The following is a 22,296-nucleotide window of genomic DNA, read 5'->3' as shown; positions in this document are numbered from 1 at the left end:
ACAACAGTTACGCGTCCACCATCATCGAACAAACTGGGTACAGCTGCATTCTAGCGACTGGTTTATGAACTATTAGCAGTGGTCCATCTCTCCCGGTGGTCCATCTCTCCCGGAACTACCCTATCTTTTCCTATGCTTGATTAGTTTCAGAGATATAATTATTCATTTTGAAACCATATTTACCCCTTTTACACCCCTTTAGGGGTGGAATTATGTTATTATTTATAGCTTCATCAATATCAGTCAAGTAGTTTTCTATTGATGGTCAAACAAACAAACAAACAGTCAAAAATTAAAAATAAATTTTTTTCTTCGTTATTTCATCCAATGTACAGACTTATTGCCTCGAACAGTTTTATTATTAGGAAAGTTAATTTATAATTAATTATAAAAATTGTAAAATCATTTTCATTTTATATTTTACTGGTATTAATAAATTAAATAAAAAAAAATAAATATTAAAAAAATGTTTATAGTGATGTTTCAACCAATACTTGCACATACATATCATTTATAACTATGAATCAAAGGTAAAAACGTAAAGTAAGATGCATTAATGTGTGTGACAGCAATTAAGTGTTAAACATTACTTATTTTAGGTAAACATCTTTATTTCAATAAAAAATTTTTTTTGAAAAGTGAAAAGTAAACATCCCGTTCAGCTTGCTAGTACCATGTAAAGAGGTCAAACATTGAACCCGTCCACATTCGTCAAGGGCAAGTGAAGTACACAAGGTGGCAAGTACAGAACTGCATACTTGAATTAGGACACAGCCTTAGTACCCAATGTAAGGTTACTAAAATAGGTAAAAAGTATAATTTTTTATTAAATGATTTTTCTAGGCATGTAGTTGAAGAAAACTAGAGCACAGATTACTTCTGTATTTAGTTTAATTGAATATGTTAATTTCATAGCAAAACATAACATTCAAAATTACACTCATACTCTGAAAAATGTTTGGGGATGACAAGTAATAAGGATATTTTTATTGGTATATTGTCTCACATTCAAAATGAAGTTGTTATTCATATTGAAATACTTTTTTTAAATGTAAATCAATCTTTGTGACTATCAAATATCTCCTTCACATAATTATAATTAGCCTTGGGATATAGCTCATTCATTCCTGGAAATAAATACTGTATTTTCACCCGTTGCATTATGTACTTTTCCTCAATATTCAGATGAATGCAGATAAGGCTTAAAATATATTTATCAGATTCACTTGGGTACTTAATCAGTGCTCATTAAATTGTATTATCCCAGGATTTTGGGATTGAACTTATGACCCTCGCCACACGAGAGTGACATGTTGACAGCTAAGGTTTTTGGGGGGAATGTCGTAAGTAGCAGCTTTGCCGGGATTTACCGGAGTTAGCTGCTTCCTCCATCCTCATTTTAAGTATATTGAGGTTTATGGATGCCTTTCTTGATAATGTAATTTTCTGTTTGTTTCCTTTTTTCTTGTCTATTTTTTTTCATTAGAAGCACTAGTTTGGTTATTTTAAATAATATTTTATAGTTTTATTAATTAAGAAAATAATTAAATGTTTTTTTTTTTAATTTTTAATAACTTACTATCATCTACATTTCAGCATCTTTAAGCTTTATGAAACATAATTCATGCAAATAAAGGACGTTGCACCAAACAGCTGAATAAGAATCACAACCATGGACAAATTTATTACCCTTATACAAAAAAAATGCAGGAAACAGCTGCTCTGTGAATGTTAGATTCAACACAAAAAAAATCCATCTTAACATACATGGATGGTTTTATTTGAATTTTTTTCACTGTTATATTCTTGTCTTGACTTATGAGTTGTTTGCAGGAAGTCAGTATAAAAAACACGACACAATTTTTAAAATAGTTTTGACGTACAAAGCTTCTTTATTTCGGTTTTATTTCTGTTTTATTGCTGTTTACCGTATTATCTTAACTTTTGGTACCTATGTTATTAATTTAAATGTTGGGAAGGATAGATATAGGCTTAACTCAAAATTACTGCTTGTGATTGGGTTTTTTAGTCATTGGTTTAGCCTGTTTTTGTGGGGAAGGAGAGAGAAGGTGATGCCAACAGGTCTCTTTGTAAGTTATTTGTTCTGTTGTTTTCATGATAACTTTAAGTGTTTTTGTTGGTAAATATTATTTTTTCCTTTTATGTTCTTGTGTAAGTGTTTTTTATTAAAATGAATTGCAAAGAAATGGATAAAGGAGGCATAAGATATTAGTATATATTTTTGTTAAAACCTTTGGTTGGCTTAGTGGTTAATCACTAAGCTTATACTGCTGTAGTCCATAGTGTAAGTCTGTGCCCTGGAACACTTATATCTAAAGCTCAAATTATGTGGGTATTAGAGTGTGTTTTTTGTATGTTTTAATTTTTTTTATATGCATGAGTACATGGGAGTTTTCCTCCATATTTTCATTTTTCCACTACTCTATCCTCACCTTATTTAGTCTGAGTAATGTCATAAAGTTTTAATATTTTAATTTATCAGCACTGTATTTGTACATAGGGGTTTCTGAGTCTATTGTAATCATAGAGGTCTCATAGCCTTAAGTCTTTTAGCATAACCATGGGACTTAAAACACTTTTTTTCCCATTATTTTTGATATTATATATTGATCTGTCGTTGCTGTATCATGTATTTTCTTTTATTGATGCTTAGTACTTCTCCTATTTCACCTACGCATTGTCATATCTTGTTAAAAAATTACACCACAAAATCATATAATGTTTGTATTTAATATCATAAGCTATTAATTTTTTATTTTCCAGGTTATGACATATCAATAGTGACTTATGGCCAAACAAATTCAGGCAAAACATACACTTTATTTGGACCTGGACTACATTGTGCATTTAGCGAGGCAGACTATGGCATCATTCCAAGAGTTACAAGAGAAATATTTAACCAATTGATGGTATGTAGACAGATATTTTAGGTGTTGATGTTGTTTCTCCTTGGCCCTCATATTAAGCCAGGTTCCGGCCCTGTCTGTACCGTCTGCCGCTGTCGGAACGTGCCTGTAACTTCACGGCCAGCTGCCACCAGTATTGTGTATTAATAACATAGTTTTGACTGTAATCAGCAAGACGGATGGCATATAGATTATAGTGTTAAATATGTGTAGAGAAAAATTGACCTCTTATTACATTTGAATTGGTAGTATTGTTGATATACATCCACTCCCGCAGAGTGGAAAGAGCATCCTTGTAGCCCCTGCAGGCAGTCCTGTACTGGCGACCACTGAAACCACGGTCGGGAGGTGCTCCGTGGCCATCTTTAGCTCCTTACTATTTACCTATTTATCGCCATTAGTTATTGTCATCACGTTTCCGGACTGCACACAAGGGCATTTTTAGTTCATTAAGTTATTGTGTAGAAGAGTGGGCAGTAGTGTGCAGTTGTACTTGTAAGTACATGTAGGTGCTGCATCAAAACTGGACATGACTACTTCCTGACGTGTGAGTACTGATTAACCCCGAATGTTATCCTATCCCAGCAAGTGTCTACAGTGTGTCTAGCCTAGCTCACGGGCCTGCAACATATGGGTCAGTGAGGTATCAGGCTAGGCTGCATAGCAATGTTCTCCAGCGTGGATGACGTCCCTCAGTAAGCCACCTGGGCCGAATGGTCCACAACTCTCCTCCCTGTGGGAGGGTGCTCTGCCTAAAAGAGCTGGCACCAGGCAAATACATCTAATGACGGCACTACCGAGAGACATCTGCCACGGCTCTGCACCACTCTGTCGGAGATCATACCGTGTCAGTGTTTACAAATTTCAGAGTAAATGATGCATTCTGTTGCCATATTGATACTGCCTTGTGGCATAGAGAAGTTTCTCTCCACTTTGTGCGAGGCAGGATGAACACAAGTAACAAAATAATTTAATAATCCATTTTTGTATGGGTCATCAGAAGTGGGTAAGCCCGGTGTGTGAAAGCAAAACAGTTTAACCAATTTCAAAATTAAAGATCGGACAATTTAATTCCATATTGAAATATTTGCTTAATGCAAATAACAAGGCAATCAACAGCTATAATAAGCATTATTTCCAAGAATTAATGGAGTATTCTCATTGTACACAAATGTAAAAAATAGAGTATACGTGAAACATAATCAGAGAAATAGTATCACAGAAATGTTATGCAAAATACTTAAAGATTATCATGGTTAACACTATGCATATGAAGCATATAATATTTTACGCTACAATCTTACTACCAGGTAAGGATGTCTTAAGATAAATTATGAGAGCACACACATGCTAAGGTGTTCCCAAAAATACATACCAAAAACATCATAAGCATTAATTAAATACATTACAAGATTATTTAAAGCATCAGCTCTTGATGTGCATGATCAATTTAACATACTAATGTTTTTCTCCAGCATTAGCATTACAAAGAGGAAAATGCATAGTCTGCATTACATGAGAACGCGTGTTACAAATGTGGTGTGCATTTTAACCAGACTTATAGGGGCTACAGCAAGCAACGTAGATTTTAAAATTTCAAGATTATATGATAATTAAAATTGATCCAAGTATAGACCTGGCTTTGCCAAAATTTTACATGCTGTGCAGCAGAGCAGGTCAGTTTAACTGGTCAAGGGTACCTGCATTTGCTCCAAGGTACTTGGCAATTTAAAATAAAATACAGGAACGTTGCTGTGACGCCAAGCAACAAGAACTATTCCAATCATCCAACTTGAACAATATTAAATTGAACCTGCTTAGCGGGTGGAAGATGGGCAACATTAAGTTACAAACTCGCGAGCCCACAATACGTCGTAACAGACCAGAAACACAGCCATGTTCTTATTCACATAAGCATGTAAATTCAGTTTACAGCTAAATGGAAAACCATTAAACCAGGACATAATTTCATAGGTGGCGAACCAAAAACACAATTTAGAAACAAAATTAAACTCTAGAAATTATCAAGTTACATTTCTGTGGTCTGGCCACCGCACACCTGACACAAGCAAACGAACATACTTACATTGGGTCAGGAATTGCAGACGTGCGCGACGCAAAGCACAATTAAGTAATCAGTCTCATATCTTAAACCAAAATAAGCGGAAGGCCAGGGTGGTATCCTTATTTATGCCTTCTGAAGTGAGCAGATCACAGTTGCAGAGACACAGGAGGGGAAAGCACTAATTAAAAAACAAATGTGTAATGTTAGAACCAGAGGGATAAAGGGGAAGGAGGGATGGTTGGCGGCGTGCCCATACTTCTTCAAACGTTGAATCACTTTACAATGGTTGTTATTTGGCAACAGCATGCAGAAATAAGGACGGTGCTTATGGCAAAAATGGTGTATTACTCTTCTTATTGTTACCTAAGCTATAGATATGTTTAAAATATATGATAGATTTAATTTTTATTAATGTTATGCAAATATAATTGTTGATACAGTAAGTGTTATAAAAGTTGAAAAAAAAATAGTTTTTCACCAAATTCTACATCACACCTAAAGAATTCCCAAACAGAACAAAAACCATTACATTTTTCTGAAATATTGGGTTTGTGGGAAATAAAAAAAATAGTCTTTTTTCCCATGAGTAATAAAATATTAATAATTTTTAGTCAGTATGTTTTCCACTTATATTCCTCCTCTTTTAACATTCTTTTCAACACTAGTTTTTAGTCAGGTATTTTCTCACATCTTTGGAAAATTGCAAACATATACCTATCCATTAAATAAGAGTAAAATTTAAACAGAAATATGTTAGACCAATTTGTTTGTAAAAGAGACAGCCTAAGCTAACCATGTTCTGTATCTTATTAAGATCCCAAATTTTAAGAACCAGCAATCAGTGAAGAAGCTAAATAAAAATATAAATTTCAAAACATAATTTTTTTCTATGAAATGCATTCATTCTGTTCTTTGCTGTTACCTATTTCATTGTGATAAATTTTTATTTACTACAGCTTTTTACTTAATTTTTTTTGAAACTTGTACTATTTCTCTACTATATTCAGTATGAAAGCAGTAAAACTTGTAAGAATTTTGGCATTTTGAAGTTGTTAAATGTAATATTTGGTTGTTCATTGCTGTGTGTTTAGCGTGCTGCATACACTTCTGTTTTTAAATTTATTTCTGTGATCAAATGTTTATGTAAAATATAATGTTATATTGCTCAACTAAGTAGTGTTATATATTATATGTAATAATTTTTTTTTTTACTTTTTATTGTCTGTTGCAGCATGGTACCAGTAGGTACAAAGTAACGATAACCTTCATTGAAATTTTTGGGGAGTCGATCAGAGACCTTCTTGGTACTAGCCAAGTAAACCCTGTTTTGGAAATGAAAAATGTAGGTGTTAAGTATTTTAGTTATAGTCAGTTTTATGAGTTTTCAAATGTGTACAATGTGTTTTCATAGTAAGTTACTGCTTTTATTAAATTGTTCTATTAAAATGGTTGATGGCAACCACGTAAACATATTTTCAACATATATATGAATTTTTTATGTCATTGGTTGTTTTGTGAACAGTGTATTCTTTGGTAAATTAATTTTGTTTTGGTTCACTTTTATCCCACAAAAAACAGTGCTATTAATCTCTCTTCTGTATGTAGGAATTGGGTAGAGTACACAGTTTTGTAGTATTCTCAGAGTACCATATTAGGTTGATTAAAACCAAGACATTCATACACTGTAATAAGTTGTTGCTATTTGGTTAACAATCTTTATTTTACTTAAAAAAATCTTGAATATGCTACACCTGTACCCTAACCATATTCTTAGTACAACATATGACATGGCCAGTCCCTTATTTTTAGGCAACCGATTTTGGTGTCCTATCTTTTGCTGTTCTGTTGCCAAAATTACGCACATGCGCAGAGCTCACTTTTTCGTTGATTTCTTCTAAATGGTGAACCCACATCTGGTGCCATTAACTCGTATATAGCCATTTTTAGGATCATCGGCGGACATACAAAGTGTGTTACGTAATTCAATTTGCACGATAGTGCTGCTATCTTTAGGATATTTGTGAAGCAAATTTATCGATGGTTGCCAAACATTCGCTAGAATGCATTGAAATCTGCCTCTAGCCTTGTGCAGGGCACAGTTTAATAAAACGGTTGCTTTCGTTACCTAACAGGGATTGGGTTAGGACATGTTCTTTAATATGGTCTGCGAGTTCGGTTCCCGTTGTATCCCAGTAAGGTAGCGCTTATTCGCTACCTAACCCAAATGGACATCTTGCTATCATACTATTTTGTGAGGCAATTTTTATGAGAAAATTTTTTTTATCTGGTTTATGTAATGAAGCTTAATTCTCAATGTCCTCTTGATGTCCCTGTATTATGCTGAAAATTGTTGAAACAACACACATTGTTTCCTTACAATTGCTGGTTTCATTTAAAGTGGTATTTGACCACCATGATTATCTGTTCACAGAAGTCTTATTTAGTGAAAAAAGTTATACAGTGTTGTCTTTCTTCTGCAGATTGATGTGGGGCTAGGTGTTGACGTAACAATAATCATGGGCACTACCGTATGTTTAAGGGCTTATGAACCCAGCTAGCATACTTTGCTCAGTGCATGATGTGGCCAAGTGGGGAAGAACAAGACATGTCACTGTTAGTAGTACTTAGTAAAAGTAAAACTATGTGTGCTCTTATGGCATCATTTTACACCTCTAGACCTCCATGCTCTTCTATACTTGCATTCTAGAGAACCCACATGGAAGGATAATAACGTTGCTTTGGTTCCAAATGCTTTGAGCAGTTATATTACGTAGGTTAAACAGTTGCCCTCGTAAGGGCTGGCCAGAGGATGAAAAAAAGAGTTTCAGATGAGTTAAAGCTAACCAGAAATAAATATATCAGTAGCACACAATGATGAAGTCTCCAGGTTGCAGGCACATCCAGGCTCAAGAGGTGATGTTGGTTGACTGGGGTGAGCGATGGCAGCTGGGATGCTGGACGGTGTTCTCCCGCCAAGACATAAAAACTGTTGTGTTACTTAAAAACTGTGCCGATAATGCACCATTTCGGCACCATTATTTCTAATAATAATACAAATTAGATTATTTCCTAATTTTTTTTTGTTTAGCTAAACTTATATGCCCAGTTTTCAAAACTTCTTCCGCCCAGTTTACGGCCGGACCCATGCTTCTTTGGTGTAGTGCACTCCCACCATTTTTTTTTCCTGACTCGTCAACCGCAGTTTTCTCTGGCTAGTCTTAGCCAAGCAGCCGGCTTCACATTTTTCCCGCTTGGAGCCATGCCCCTGGTGTTGGTAGCCAACACCGTCGTGTCGCAAAACGCTTGCGGAAGGAAACCTGCCACCCACCACCCCTTCCGAGAGACAGCCTGACATCGGCTTCTTTCGCGAATAACTCCAGTCAGGTTCAACAACGCCCAAGCACGGTTGTGACTCCAGTTGAGGCCCTTTCCCACCACACCCCCGTTTCTCTCCAGCACCCCTCTCCCCTCCCTTGCCAAAGGTGTTGGGAGCCGACGACCCCCGATGACCTGAACTGCCCGTCCGAGCCCTATTGATCGCCAGTATGGGGTGCGACGTTTGAAAAGACTTGCACCCGGGTCTACTGTACTTCATGCCCGCGACATCTGGCGAGAGCGGCCAGAACTAACGGGCAGCTTCCCCCTTCTCTCCGCCAGAGGGCAGCACAACCCTTGCCCCTCCGAGCCAGCCGTAAGGGATCGACTCGGCCCCAATTCGAGAGGTCGTTCCCCACCACGTGACTCGCGACTCGCCAGGGCGAGGTAGCGGGAGGCGCCATCACCATCCCCCCCTCCTTGGATGGGCGTAGTAACTTTCTTTAATTAGGCGCGCCGACGCCATTTTTGGACATTCGGCGGGCAGCATCTGGACAGTACGGACCACGCGTCGCGATTCCCGAGAGTCTGCCACTGTATTATTTCCAAGACTTGGCACTACGACATGTAGTCTCAAACGTCAAGGCATAGATGCCTTATTTTTCTTATTTTTAAAATTGGCTGCCTGTACTAGTTATTTTTGTATCTAAATTTTTTTACTTTTCTCGTCATGGCTACCGCGGACTTCCGCGCCGGGAGTTGCCAACTCTACTCCTGGAGCCAGCCAACGTGACTTTGGGTAAGTGGTCGTCATATCTCCCCCTCCCCCTTCTTTTTGCCTTTCCCTGAGCATAGTCTTGCCCAGCTTTAGCCGCCTGTTAACTAGTCTAAGCAATTTGGGACTTTGGTTGGTTACAGGTGGGGTCCAAGAACTAGACCCAAGAATTAGGACGGAACTCCACCGCCAAAATTAGCAGTCCGTGATTGGGCTCATAGAATAACAAGATTTCTCCCCACACCGGTCGACATACAAGACTTACTTCAGAAATCGACTTTCCTCTGGACTTTTATCTCCAGAAACATCCGGTGCCAGGACCACCAGTTTTCAGGACATATTAGTTGGTTAAATTCATTCATGTTAAAAGCAAATTAAAAATGTAATTGTCTTTCTTTTGATCCTGCGAGCTCACGTAAAAGCAGGGTCAAGTTTAAGAGATATGGTTGTTTCTCTTTTTATATGTATTTTTTCGCCCCGGGGCTCCCTTCTGGTTGTAATTAATGTATTTTAAGACATGTGTGCTTAAAGATAAAAAAAAAGAAAAGAAAAAGGTAAGTAAATAATTTCAGTAAAAGGGCAGTTATATAAATCAAACCAGCATTTTTTTTATTTCATTATTATTCATCCTCGATCCTCATAGCCTCCTGGAGTTACTAGTAGATTATAAGTAAATTCCTTTGTACGACGTCTGGGTACCTCTGTGATAATTGTTGTGTTTTTGTTTGTGGACTGACGCTTCCAAGGCCTTATTTTTACTTATGGATTCATTAATTTTTTTATTGAAGCCCAGCGTACGTTACAGAACCATGCCACGAATATTAAAAGTAGAAAACATAACCTTTTACATATATTAAGACTTGTTTAATGAAACACTGGCTGTATTTAACATTATAAAAGTATGGGAATGTCTTCTTTCATCTGAATGTCAGTCCATTGGGTGACAAATGAAATAACTAGAAATGATGTCTTTGAATGTTGCGAATATAAAAATAACATAGCCTTTGGGGAATGCAAAAGTTGCAAATTATAAATTACTTTTAATACAGGTTACGAGGCACAAATACTACTGTGCCCTCTTGTAGTTTGGGGGATTAGTGGAATACTATTCAGATACACATCACACGCAAATATGTATGATACTGGTAAAATCATGCCAGGTTAGAAAGAAGGGATGGGGGCACAGTGGAGTTGCATTGGGCGTCACAGGGAGTAGCCCCTAGACAACATCTATTTTCCATCTCTAAAATAGCCCTATTTGATGAAAATCATCTGACAGCTGGTGGGTATGGCAATGTTTACATTTGGACAATCTTGTAAAAGTTCATGGTGATACGAATGTACCATGCTTACATGTGCGTTGTCAGACTTGGTCACTTACTTGTGTGGGTCATTGTCGGGTATAGCGCAGCACCTAGGTAGTGGTGCCTCTCTGAGCGGTCAGAGGTGGTACCTTTGTGTGGCTTCTGGTATTTCCACTGCCGACTCTTCCGGGGTACTCCTCTCCCTGTCTTTTTCTGAAGGTTCTTCGACCACTGTTGTGAAGTCTAGATTCTTCAATTAAGTAGTGGAATGGTCATAATGGTTTGTCAAACTCGTGTACCTCGGGTACTTCCTCTCCATGGTCTGGCTTCCATACGAATGGAGTGGGGGAGCTGTTTTGTCTCTAGATATTTCACCTGTTACTGACGGCAAACCTGCGGAAAGGTGTGTTCCCCTCTCCCATCCTTGTTCGGATTGTCGTGAATGGAACTGAACTGATTGCTCTGTATCTTCCTCCTTCTGGGTTCGTTGGCGTTAAGGTGACTGGTGATGTTGTCCGTGTTCCCGTTTGGTGTTCCAAGGTCTTGATTTGATTCTCATCTCATCTCTGGGTGCCTCTTTGACTACGATTCATATCGTTTCTATGTGGTATTTGACGGTTCACTCTGATGGCAGTGTTAGCAGTACCGCGGTAGTAACCAGCACTTTCGCTACCAGTACATACAGAGCCCATCATTTTGGTACCAGCAAGTTGCGGTTACTCGCAGAGAGGTGGTGTGGCTTCCATAAACCATGTTGGCTGGTTGTCAGTACCCAGTACCTGGTGGGGGGGGGGGGGAGTGTTGTTGTGGGAGTGAGTTGCGCCTGGTATGTTGCCTGCCTACGTCAAGCCTAGTTGTGTACCTCGGCCATAGCTTCCCGGCATTCCTTGGGACCTCTGGGTCTGTGTCATGTACGCGGTAAAATCCGGGTAGTGGTAAATTCTGCCCCTGCAACAGTGCCGCGGGTGCTTTGCCGGTAATTGCATTGACTCTTGCCTGCAAACAGTATTCAATGTCTGGGATGTGGGTATCTAATTTTATATGGTCCTCCGCGAGCCACAACTGTAATTGTACTTTAATTTCCTGGTTGCTGCGCTCTGTTGGATTAAATGGGCGTGGTAGATTGGCATGGTGTGTAGTATGACTCGCCATTCCTCCCACAGTGCCGACCACCATTGGCCTGAAAATTGGGTGGCGTTGTCCGACTAGATTACCCGTGGGTACCCAACCTTCGTGGAAAAATTCTTGTTTCCAGTCCGCATGTGATGGTTCTGTCATTGCAGTTGGAGAGTGGAAATGCTTCCACCATTGAGTAAAGCAGTCGGTCATGATGAGTAAAAATCTTTTCCCCTTCGCTGTTGAAGTTACGGACCCATCAGGTTGAGTGCTACCATGTGGAAGGGTTCAATAGGCTGACTCAGTACTGGTTCTCTACCATCTGGTCTCCACGTTTTGTGTTGCTTGCAGTGTCAACGGCTACGCAAGTCATTCCTCATGTATTTATTCAGCCCTGGCCAGTAGAAAAGCTCTCATATTGGACTTGTTTCATCTGTGCCGGGGTGTCCTACAAGTATTTTGACATTTAGCATCAGGAATATCTGATGTCGCATCTCTGCCATGTCATACGTCTGCCATTGTTGTTGACTGCCTGTGGGTTCTTCTCGTAAACAACCGTCTACTATCCAATAACCATTCTAATAACTGTATACAGTCCGCAAACCATATAACTCATCTTCACCACATCAGTGTGTTATTTCTTGTGTGTTTATATCTGTCATCTTAACTGCTCACATGAATTCCATTGAGCTCGCTACTGGCGGGTCGGTTGGGTGGCTTGGTCGATAAGGCCCACAGTTTCGCTTTTGACAGGGGTACATGCGTCCTGGTGGATACTTCCACTGAAGGGTGGCAACAGTTCATCTCATTCTGAAAAAACATGGCCTTGTGTGTGAGTTGGTACTGATGTCCCTGCATTATTAGAGCCACTTGAGGCACTGGCTTTTGGTACGAAGAATGAAACGCTGTCCCTCTAAGTGTGGTCGGTACCGTCTTAAGACTCACACCACACCTAGGCACTTCGCTTGTTCACGTTGTACCTGTGCTCTAGGTCACAGAATTTTTCACTGTTGTACTCAAGTCATTTGACTTCACCTTCTCCCCAACTTGCAATAGGATAGCACCTTTGCCTTCTTTATTAGCTTCTGTCTGTACTATGATTGGTTTTTGTGGATCTAGTCAGGCTAGCAGGTGGCATTGCTGTAATTAAAGCCTAAGTTCGTCAAACACCAGTTGAGCCGAGTTAGTCCAGCGGAATGGTTTTTTGGGTGACAGCTGTTGTGTCAGAGGCGCAGCCACTGCAGAAAATTCTGGGGAATTAAGTCACAAAGCCAGTTTGCCAAAACAACGAATTTCTGGAGTTGTTTATGTGTGTGCAGAGTAGGGTGAAATGAAAACGGGGAGATATTTGTTTTTCTAAATTCAATTCCATTAGTGTGGAAAAGTTGCCTTTCATGGTGCTTATGAATCTGTGAAAATTTGGAGCTAATCAAAGAATACTTTGAGGTGCTGCAAGTCACTTAAAAATTGAATTTTTACATTTATTTTAGTTATATTGCTTAATCAAGATAATTTTTTTTTTTTTACCTTCTAATATCATTGAAATTTTTTTTGCATTGCTTTAGAATCCATAACAATTTGGAGTGAATCAAATAATGCTTTGAGGTGCCGCAAACCGTACTAAAATTGGGATTTTTACCAATTCAAGCAATGTTTTTACTTATCATGTGTTATTTTAAATAAGGAGTTTTATCAGTGATGATTATGCTCTTACTGTAATAAATAAGGATTGGAATGAAACTGAAGTGTCTCTGAAATAGAATTTTATTAAAATATTTTAAAACAATGAATACAATATATATATATATATAAACACTGTTTTAAAAACAAATTAAAGAACGTGGATAGACGAAAAACATTAAGAAAAAGTAGATTTACTCAAACTTAAAGTGATTCTTTGTTTCAAAACATGGCATAATTTTATGAGATTCCAATTTTGACATTATGAAGTCGTTGCGCGCTGATTTCCCACCAACTGCGGACAAAGTCTCTGTAACCAGCTTATCATTCTTACGGCAGCTTGGGTGTTGCATGGTAATCTCAGAAGAGTTATGTGGTAGATCATACCAGAGCTGCTTTTTATTATAATAACATATGTGTTGAAATTCACTAAGCTGTATCTGTTTGGTCAAGGGAGGCTCAGTTACTGGACACCCCTGCCAATTTATCCTTTCGATGTAATCCCCAGCAGTAAAATGGATATCTGGGATTTTGAATTTTTATGATTTGTCCAGAAGAATGGCTTCGGGCTCTTACATTTCATTTTAACCTTAATTCTTGTATGCCCTTACGGTCATCTGTCAAAATTGCCAGAAGAAGATTTTAAGGTGTTGCATAGTACCCATTTTGGTGTATCAATGGATCAATAACATCCAAAAAGTCCGGGGAAGGTGCTGTGATGACTTAATAAATAACCATAGGTGTCATGAGCCATCAGTTCAGTAGAGTTTGAGCTTGATGTTGAACCAGACGGGGAATACATTTTAATCACATATTCTGCTAGTATGCATAGGTTTTCAGATGGTTTGTTACTTGCGATGTAAAGTCTAAGAATTGTGCCATTGTGAGCTCCCGAAAATGGGCAAGTTTATTGAGGTTTCTATTAGCCAAATCAGATGAACACACACCATTTGAAATTGCATGAACCATTTCAAGAAGGTATTTTTGGTCACTATTTAAGTCACTGAAGGCAGTCAAGCCACCAGGTAGGGATCCTTGGATTTTTTGGAATTCCACCACTGGAAACGGTTTGCAAGTTTGTAGCTGTTTGCAGATACCACTCAAAAACGAGTTAGGCCCTAAATTTTTGCCTTTCAGAAACTGGAACAAATGTCACAAAAGAAGCTCATTTAAGTGTGTAAGATAAGTTAACCATTGAATAGGCCTTCCAAACACTTTCTCAAGAAAAGTAATAATTCCTCCTTTTTTTCGTGTGTTAATGTTAGTTCCATCACACCCTACCGCTATTATTTTAGATGTATCAATTGATTTTTCTTCTAAGAATTCAATAATTCTGTTGTTTTTTTTTTAATTTCAAGCGAGGTACCAGATTGTGGGGTTAAGTGTCCCAAACATCTTGAGCCAGGTTCTTCTATTACAGTTATTTGTTCTTCAACAATGGCTCCTCTAAATTTTTTAGCACATTTATTTTTGTTGGACATTTGTTCTATCTTTTCTCTAGGCACTTGCAAGTACTCAAAATTTGAGTTTCGAGTTGAATGTTTTTGTAATACTTGAATACGAGCTCATTGCTTTTAAAAAACTCGAAATTCAAGTGTGCTTTTTTCTTGTTCTGTACCTTTAGATAATTACTACTTTCTTTCATTATTTCGGAATATAAGTCGTACTACCCCAGAATCCTTTACTTAATAACGTAACTTAGTCTACCATATATACATAAATACAGTAGAACCTTATTTTTTGTGTACCTGGTATTTAGGAACTCAGGTCATTAACAGATTTTTTACTTGTATTGTTATTTCCCTTTTAGTGCCTTACTTTCCCGCTTAAAAAAAATTTACCACATTTTCTGTTGCAACAGTACTGCATTTAATAGTAAACCATCAGAGAAGTAAGACTGAAGAACACTAAATTTGAAAGTGAATAGTGTGAAGTTGGTTTATTATACTGTATTTACCGACGTATGGGTCACATATTTTATGCAGATTTTTATTGTAAAAAATGTACTGTGATCCATGTGCTGATTTTGGGTTGAAAAAAATTGTACTTTGTGATTGAATATGTGCATAAATAACTAACCTATGTTGGATGTTAATATATATAACTACGAGTAAGTATAAATCGTTTAATCAAAATATTTTCAGCAGTTGTGTAAAGTTCCATAAACAGCGCAGTATGTGTGCCGTATCTGCCGCCAGACTGGTCGCGGCTCCGGTAAGTGTCACATCTGCTGCGCTGTGAGGAAGAGGAGAGAAGAGGAAATTCTAAAAATAATCCAGCCACGAGCGAGCAAGAGTGGTGTGCATATGCGAGAGGCCATATGGCAGTGTTGACGGTTTTCCCTCCCTCTCTTCTTTGTAAATGTCCTGTGAACTGGCTCCCACACAACTAAAGTGTCTATCTTGCCGACAGTTGTTCATGATGCAATTGTGCCCAATCATTATTGTTTTTGAATGAGATGCCACGCTTTCAGCTTAACATACTGTGACAAAACTGCAGCCATTGCTGGTGTTTGTAAGATCACCTTTTATACTCCTCCAGCCTCCCGGTAAACTGCATGCTAGTTTTTGTAGGTGGAACTGCCTCTTCTATGCGGCAGAGGGATGGGTAAAAAAATAAAATACAATGAAGAAAAAGGAAAACAAGGGTGTAAAAAATAGCAGTCTTCTCCTTTGTCTTGTTAGGATACCGGGGAATCGGATGGGTCGTAAATTTGGGGGGGGGGGGAGTGGGCTGCCTCACACCCTCCCAACAGACAAAGAAGAGCCAAGGGTCAACACCAGTGCCAGTTTCATATTTCTTATGCGCCAGTAAGCTGAGAAAAGGAACACTTCACTTGTATCCACTTAACTCTAGTAAAGACAGATATATGGTGCTGCGACCCGTATGCAGATGCAATCCTTATGGTGAAAATGTTAGAATTTTTTGCCCAAAATAAAGGCTGTGACCTATACGAAGGGGCAACCCTTCTGCAGGTAAATACAGGTACAGTATGTTACTATGTGTGGTAATGGCAGCTTCATTTGTCATTTGTAAAAAACCTATTTTTTTTTTTCCATGTGCCACGGTAAACCATACTGACATGTACCAAAGTTTTAATGACGTGAATGCCAAAATTAAATTCAGTTTTGTATTCCTCCCCTTTAAATTTTTATCTATCATGAAATATGTCGTAAATTATGTTTTTACATAAATAAACAGTGGATTGCTGGGCTTTAAAGAAAAGTACCAAATTCCTGCTGCAAATATGGCATCTTTGTGCATGTTGGGTGATGTTCATTTTACCACATTAGAAATATTTTGGAAAAGCAGTTGGCAGCAGTGAATATCCAAACATTATACATTGTACTGATAAGGTTTATTAATTTTTTCAATTCCTAAATGTAAACAATCTTTTGAAAGAATTTGAAGAAAGTTTTGAAAGAACTTTGGGAAATTTTGTTTGATATATCTCTATAATGACTACCAGATCTATATATATATTTTAACAACAATTGGATACTGATCTCTACCGGAATTTGTGTGTTATATGGTGCAATTAATTGTGAATTTTTTTTCCATTCAGAATTTTTAAGGTCGTAACGAAGTTTGCGAAATTCAGGTTTTACATTGCGAAAGAAAAACATTTTCAGTGTGAGATAGATGCCATATCATCTCAGTATTTGCAGTTTTCAGGAAAGTCAGTAATTTGGAATTTTACAACAAGCATGTCATTTGTGATTCACTGAATTATTTTGGTATATTAATTTTTAATGACTATGAAAAGTGCAACGCGCTCGACTCGACTCAAACTTGTGGGTTTTTGCCTAGAACTCAATTTGAACTCGACTTTACTTGATTAACCTTTGCTCGCAGATGTCTACTTTCATCCGATAAAAATATATACCCCTGAAAATCCTATCCCCATGCTCAACCAACTCTTGGTTATTACTTGATTTCATAACTCTCACGATTTTTCTGCCTTCCTCATCTTAATTTCATTCGGTCCACTAATTTGCTTGTGTCAGTTTTTATAAGACCCACATCAAGAAGCACTGCACTGGCAATAATAGCTTCTTTACGATCTGAAACGCCGGTTCTGTCACAAATTGATGCTAATGTAGGTAACTTTACTTACATTTGTGACTGAGAGGTTGTTGGCTCGGAAAAACACGATGGGCCTGTTAACGATGTTGGTTTACCTTTTTATTTGATTGACTTCTATCTTCCTCTTCACTAACGGAACTCAAATCTACAGTATCTACATTCATAATTATGGAATTTTCCGAAAGTTCTACTTTGTTTTTATTCATTTATGAGCCCTTGCTCTTAACATTTTCCAGTCTTTCTTTTATCTTCTGGTTTCTACGCTTGAGCAATTGTTTAGTAGGTAATTTTATCAACCCCACTCATTTTCATTTGTTTCAATGTTCTTTGGTTTCCCAAAAATAGACCGTTACATTTTCGGGACTTTATTTGGTTTTTCATATTTGCATTATGCAAATTCATTGTATTTGCAAGCAACATGAAAAAGTTTTTCTGAATATTTTTTGAATGCATATAAATTTAAATCAAATTTCTGACTTACTTTTCAGCCTTTACTTTTAACAAAGTTCCGATATTTTCCGTGATGCGTTTCTATCTTTTTCAATAGTCGGTTTCGTGACACAATGGGAATAGAAGCTGTAACCCATATTCATTCAATTTTCATGGCCAAGGTAAGCTAAATTTGAGTTATGGTTGGGTCCTTCTTGTTTTCTGCTCGCAGTGATTTCCGCAAATGATGGTAGCATCTCATCACATCATTGTAACTTGGCAGAACTTGTTTATTCAGCCATAATGGGAAACCAAAAACAATAACACTCATTCACACCATGAGTTCTACTGCTGTAGCTCTCATTTTTTACAAAACACCAAACTATACATCTTGTTCCTTCTTTACTAGCAGACAGAAATATGACGACGGAAATAGCAAGAGGAAAAATATTTGAAGGAGAGGGAGCCTGGAAGCAGGAGGGGGAAGGGGGAAAGGGAGAGAGAAAAATAGGATTCCTGTGTTTGTTTATACTTATTGATTACAGAAAACATGAACAGCTCAATGAAGTATTATCAAGAATTTTCACCCCACACTATTATTCTATCATATCAATGCCCGAACATTCGGCAACGATTCATGTCGTCTTTTCATTAATACTCCAGCAAATATTAATATTTTCCTTCACTCTTCTATATAAATAGGATAAGTCCCTACTCTCAATTAAAGCATGTAAACAATTTTCTTAGGGTTTAGAATTAAAAAAAAGTGTCAAAGACCAGAATCATGAAAATTTCTAATGTTTGAGGCGTTTGCGGGACCTCAAGATGATTTTTGATCGAGCCCCAGTTTTGGTGAATCCATACTGATAGTAAAAGACAATTTTTGCCTGCTATTATGGAACGATTTAACGAAATTATTTTTTTTTGTTCCACTTTAGCACGTAGTGGTGGTTTGTTTACTATTACTACCAGCTGTTCTTCAGTCAGCCAGTTACCTTCTGCATTGACTACAAACCCTAAGAAATCTAATTCTGTGGTGCCTGAGTGACATTTCTCTTTATTGTGGGCGAGCCCGTGTGTGGCCAGCCTTTATGAGACAAACGCTAGATGGTGTGCATGCTCCTTCCACATTTGTCACCATATAATGATATTTTCTAAATATGGCACCTGAAAACTTGCCTGCGTATCTTACCTTGCCAGTACATGAGTCGTCATGTTTTAAAAATGTGGCTGGTGCATCTTGAAGGCCAAAGGACATGACACGGAACTGAAATCTGTAGCCATTCTGGATCGTGAATGCTGTTTTCTGACGATCCTCAGGGTGTAGTGGAAATTGCCAATAGCTTGTCTTAAGGTTGAATGAAGTGAATATTTTTGCATTGCTGAGCCATGCAATAGTGTCAGAGATGTTCAAGAGTAAGTTACATCTATCAGGCTGTTCATTATTCCTGTATGCAAACACATAAAATTTTGAGTGTGACTGGCAAAAGAATTACAGTGTGTTTGTTACATTGAGATTTGAAATAAAATTTTTTTATAGTAGTATTCTATCCATATTGCAACTCCCAACTGCCATTGATTTTGGTACCTAACCTTGTTTTACTGTCACCTTTATTGGCTTGAAGTGCACGATAAAAAAAATGCTCCATCTTTTTTCTCTGGCAGCAAGATATGAAAATTATAGGGACTTTCGCTGGGTTATATTATCCCATTATGCAACATTTCCTGTGCTTGATCCAAGATGGTCTGTCGGCCTGTATTTCTATAACTACCGGGGGATACAAACATAGGATTCTTAGGTTGAGTCGGAATAGCATGTTCAGTGGTATGTCTTAGGGGGTTGGCAGTCAAAAACACATTTCACTGTTGGTCAAGCATATTCTGCATTATTGCATTGTGTTTGAAGTAGCCGATACTGACCTTGTGCTGAGCTACTGGTGGTTAGCGCCTGGCACCGTAGTTCATATGTCGGCACTGGATACCCACATGTAGACTTCCATCTTACAATCTCAATCTTGGCATATAGCTGACAGAGCCAAGGGAGCCCCAGAATGATGTCGTCACGTAAGCTGTCAACCACCAAGGCAGTTGTAGTCAATCTTTGGTCAAGCACGTCCACGTGCAGCATCACGACGCCCTGTGTGGAACAGGTGTCTTCGGTAGTGGCCACCTGGAGTCTGGACTCACGGCCAGGCATGCTGCGATACAGCTGTGGCTGGTGGCATTGTCAATAAGGGCTTTGGCTGCATGCCCATTAACCACTCGGGATCTGCTGGAGTTCACCTTCTGCTGTGCTGATGTGACCCAGGAGGGGTCCTGTCACTGTCTGTCTAGGGTTGTCTGGTGCCACAGGGGTGGAGGGCTGGTTTAGCTAGACGCCCCCGCTGGCTGTTTCTCGACTGCTGGTGCACCATGACGTTCGGCCGTAACTGGTTTACACCTAGCAGTTTTCGTGCCAGTGGTGTGAGACATTCAGACACTTGAGGCATTGTGGTAGCGGCCCTTCTCTGATGGCACGTCTGTGCCGTGTGGGTGAGGATCTGTTGCCTTGGCACACCTTACTGCGGTGGGTGTCATTCGGTGGTGTGACGGTATAGTAATAGCTCCCTCGCATCAGCTAGGGTGCTGTCTCGGCTCATGAAATGCTGCAGTGTTGTTCTTGGCCAGTTTCAGTCCCTTCAAGTTCCAGGCGGCATATCATATATTGTAAATGCAGACACAGTTCCGCATGCATTAGCTCTACCACATGTTCTAAACAAGCGCTTGTACAATCAGATCTTCTTAATCATGAACACGTCGGCCACTTCTGACTGTTCCTGCTCAATGCAATACGATTCCGTCTGCACTTTCATGTCTGCTTACACATCTGTGAATCTGGATTGGAATAGCCTTACAAACTCTTCCCACAGTATGTCTAGCTTGTGCACGATGCTCCACCACGTCTTGACTCACCGCAAGGTACATTTCCCACTTGCTCTGCCCACTCCGCCTCCGGTATGCCATAACAACTTAGTCTTGTGTTTCCTTTCTTCTCCTCGCTACGTGGTACTCTTAAGTGGTCCAGCACACCCTTTTGCCCTGCGGAACCCCAACGTGCCTGAATTATAGCATGTGCTTGGTTCCTGCAAGCGCCTGTGCATGAGATGGTCATGTGGTCTGCCTAAGTCTTGTTACCAGTGTTTTGCTAGTTGCCTGGCCTCTGCGCTCTGGTGCATAACTGCACATAACACACATTTAATAATTATTGCACTTAAAGGACACCTTCTTGTTTCGTCTTGAGCTATTTTTTCACCAATAGATCTGGGGCTAGTTGTTGGTTGGTGACAGTGCATCACTGTAATAACTATAATGGACGCCACCGTATGTTTTAGGGCACACTAACCCAGCTAGTATACTCCGCTCAGTGCACAACATGGTTAAGTGGGGAAAAATGAAACATGGCCTTGTTAGTAGTACCTTGTGCAAATAATCTTGTCTGCTCTCAGCGTCTGACATGTGAGGTGATAACACTGTGGGCTCTTATAGCGTCCCATATGCCTTTAGACCTCCATGCACTCCCACATGTTCGAAGAGAAAGACATGATTAAAGTTCAACCTTTTATAGCATGCTTCACAGTAAGGACGAACACATTTAAAGAAATGATAATTAAAATGGATTAAAGGCCCTGCGGTACAAATTGGCTTATTTGCAATACATCGCACCCATATGGCTGGATAATAACTTTGCGTTGGTTTCAAATACACTGAGATAGCTTTAATTACTTGGGTTACACTGTCCCCCTTGCGAGGCGGCCCCAGGGATGAAAGAAAGAGTTTCAGATGAATTGAAGCTAACCAGAATTAAATATATCCGGAGCATGCTACTCTGGGGTGCAGGTGCATTTGGCTTAGAAATGGTTGACTGGAGTGAGCCATGGCGCTTGAGGATGCTGGACGGCATTCTTCTGCTGAGACATAAAAACTGTTGAGTTACTAAAACCCATGCCACAAATATCAAAAGTAGAAAACACAAACCTTTTACTAAGAAATTACGACAGTATTATGTTAAATAAACCCTTTACATTGGTTCTATTTAACATTATAAAAGTATGATAAATCTTCTTTCTATGGGTTTATTCTGAATATCATTTCACTGGGAGACAAATTAAATGACAAGAAATGATATCTTTAGATTTTGCTAATATAAAAATAACATAGCCTTGAGGAATGGGAAAGAAAATATTTACAAATAATACATTTCTTTTAATCCAGGTTACGAGGCACTGATACCACTGCACCCTCTTGCATCAGATGCAAATACGCACGACACTGGTAAAATTATGCCAGGGTAGAAAGAAGAGATAGGTGCACAGTGGAGTTGCATTGGGTTTTACGGGGTGTTGCCCCTGGACAATGTCAAGTTTATTAATTTTGAAATAACTTTTCTTTAATTGTGAATATTAACAAAGTTAATTTTTCTGTATTTTGAAATATATATGCTTGGAGTCCAAAATGTGAGTGCACCTTTTTTCCAGTATCTTGTTTATCAAGAGCCTGATGTATTTTAAATAAATAAATGTGTTTTGAAATAAGTGGTGATAAATTATGATATGAAAAGCT

At 38.6% G+C, this 22,296-nt stretch overlaps 1 protein-coding gene across 1 annotated transcript in view; it reads left to right on the top strand.

Moving 5' to 3' along the window:
* The window catches only part of LOC134529388 (kinesin-like protein costa), a 215,075-nt gene that overhangs the window by 21,648 nt on the left and 171,131 nt on the right, over window positions 1-22,296 (top strand). Inside the window, exons 3-4 of the mRNA XM_063363403.1 lie at window positions 2,785-2,930; window positions 6,224-6,334. Coding sequence (XP_063219473.1) covers window positions 2,785-2,930; window positions 6,224-6,334 — 257 coding nt within the window. The remainder of the gene's footprint in view (window positions 1-2,784; window positions 2,931-6,223; window positions 6,335-22,296) is intronic.

The sequence above is a fragment of the Bacillus rossius genome, chromosome 2 (genome assembly GCF_032445375.1).
Source record: "Bacillus rossius redtenbacheri isolate Brsri chromosome 2, Brsri_v3, whole genome shotgun sequence".
In the NCBI taxonomy this organism is placed as follows: domain Eukaryota; kingdom Metazoa; phylum Arthropoda; class Insecta; order Phasmatodea; family Bacillidae; genus Bacillus; species Bacillus rossius.
This window is presented reverse-complemented; position numbering and strand designations above follow the sequence as displayed.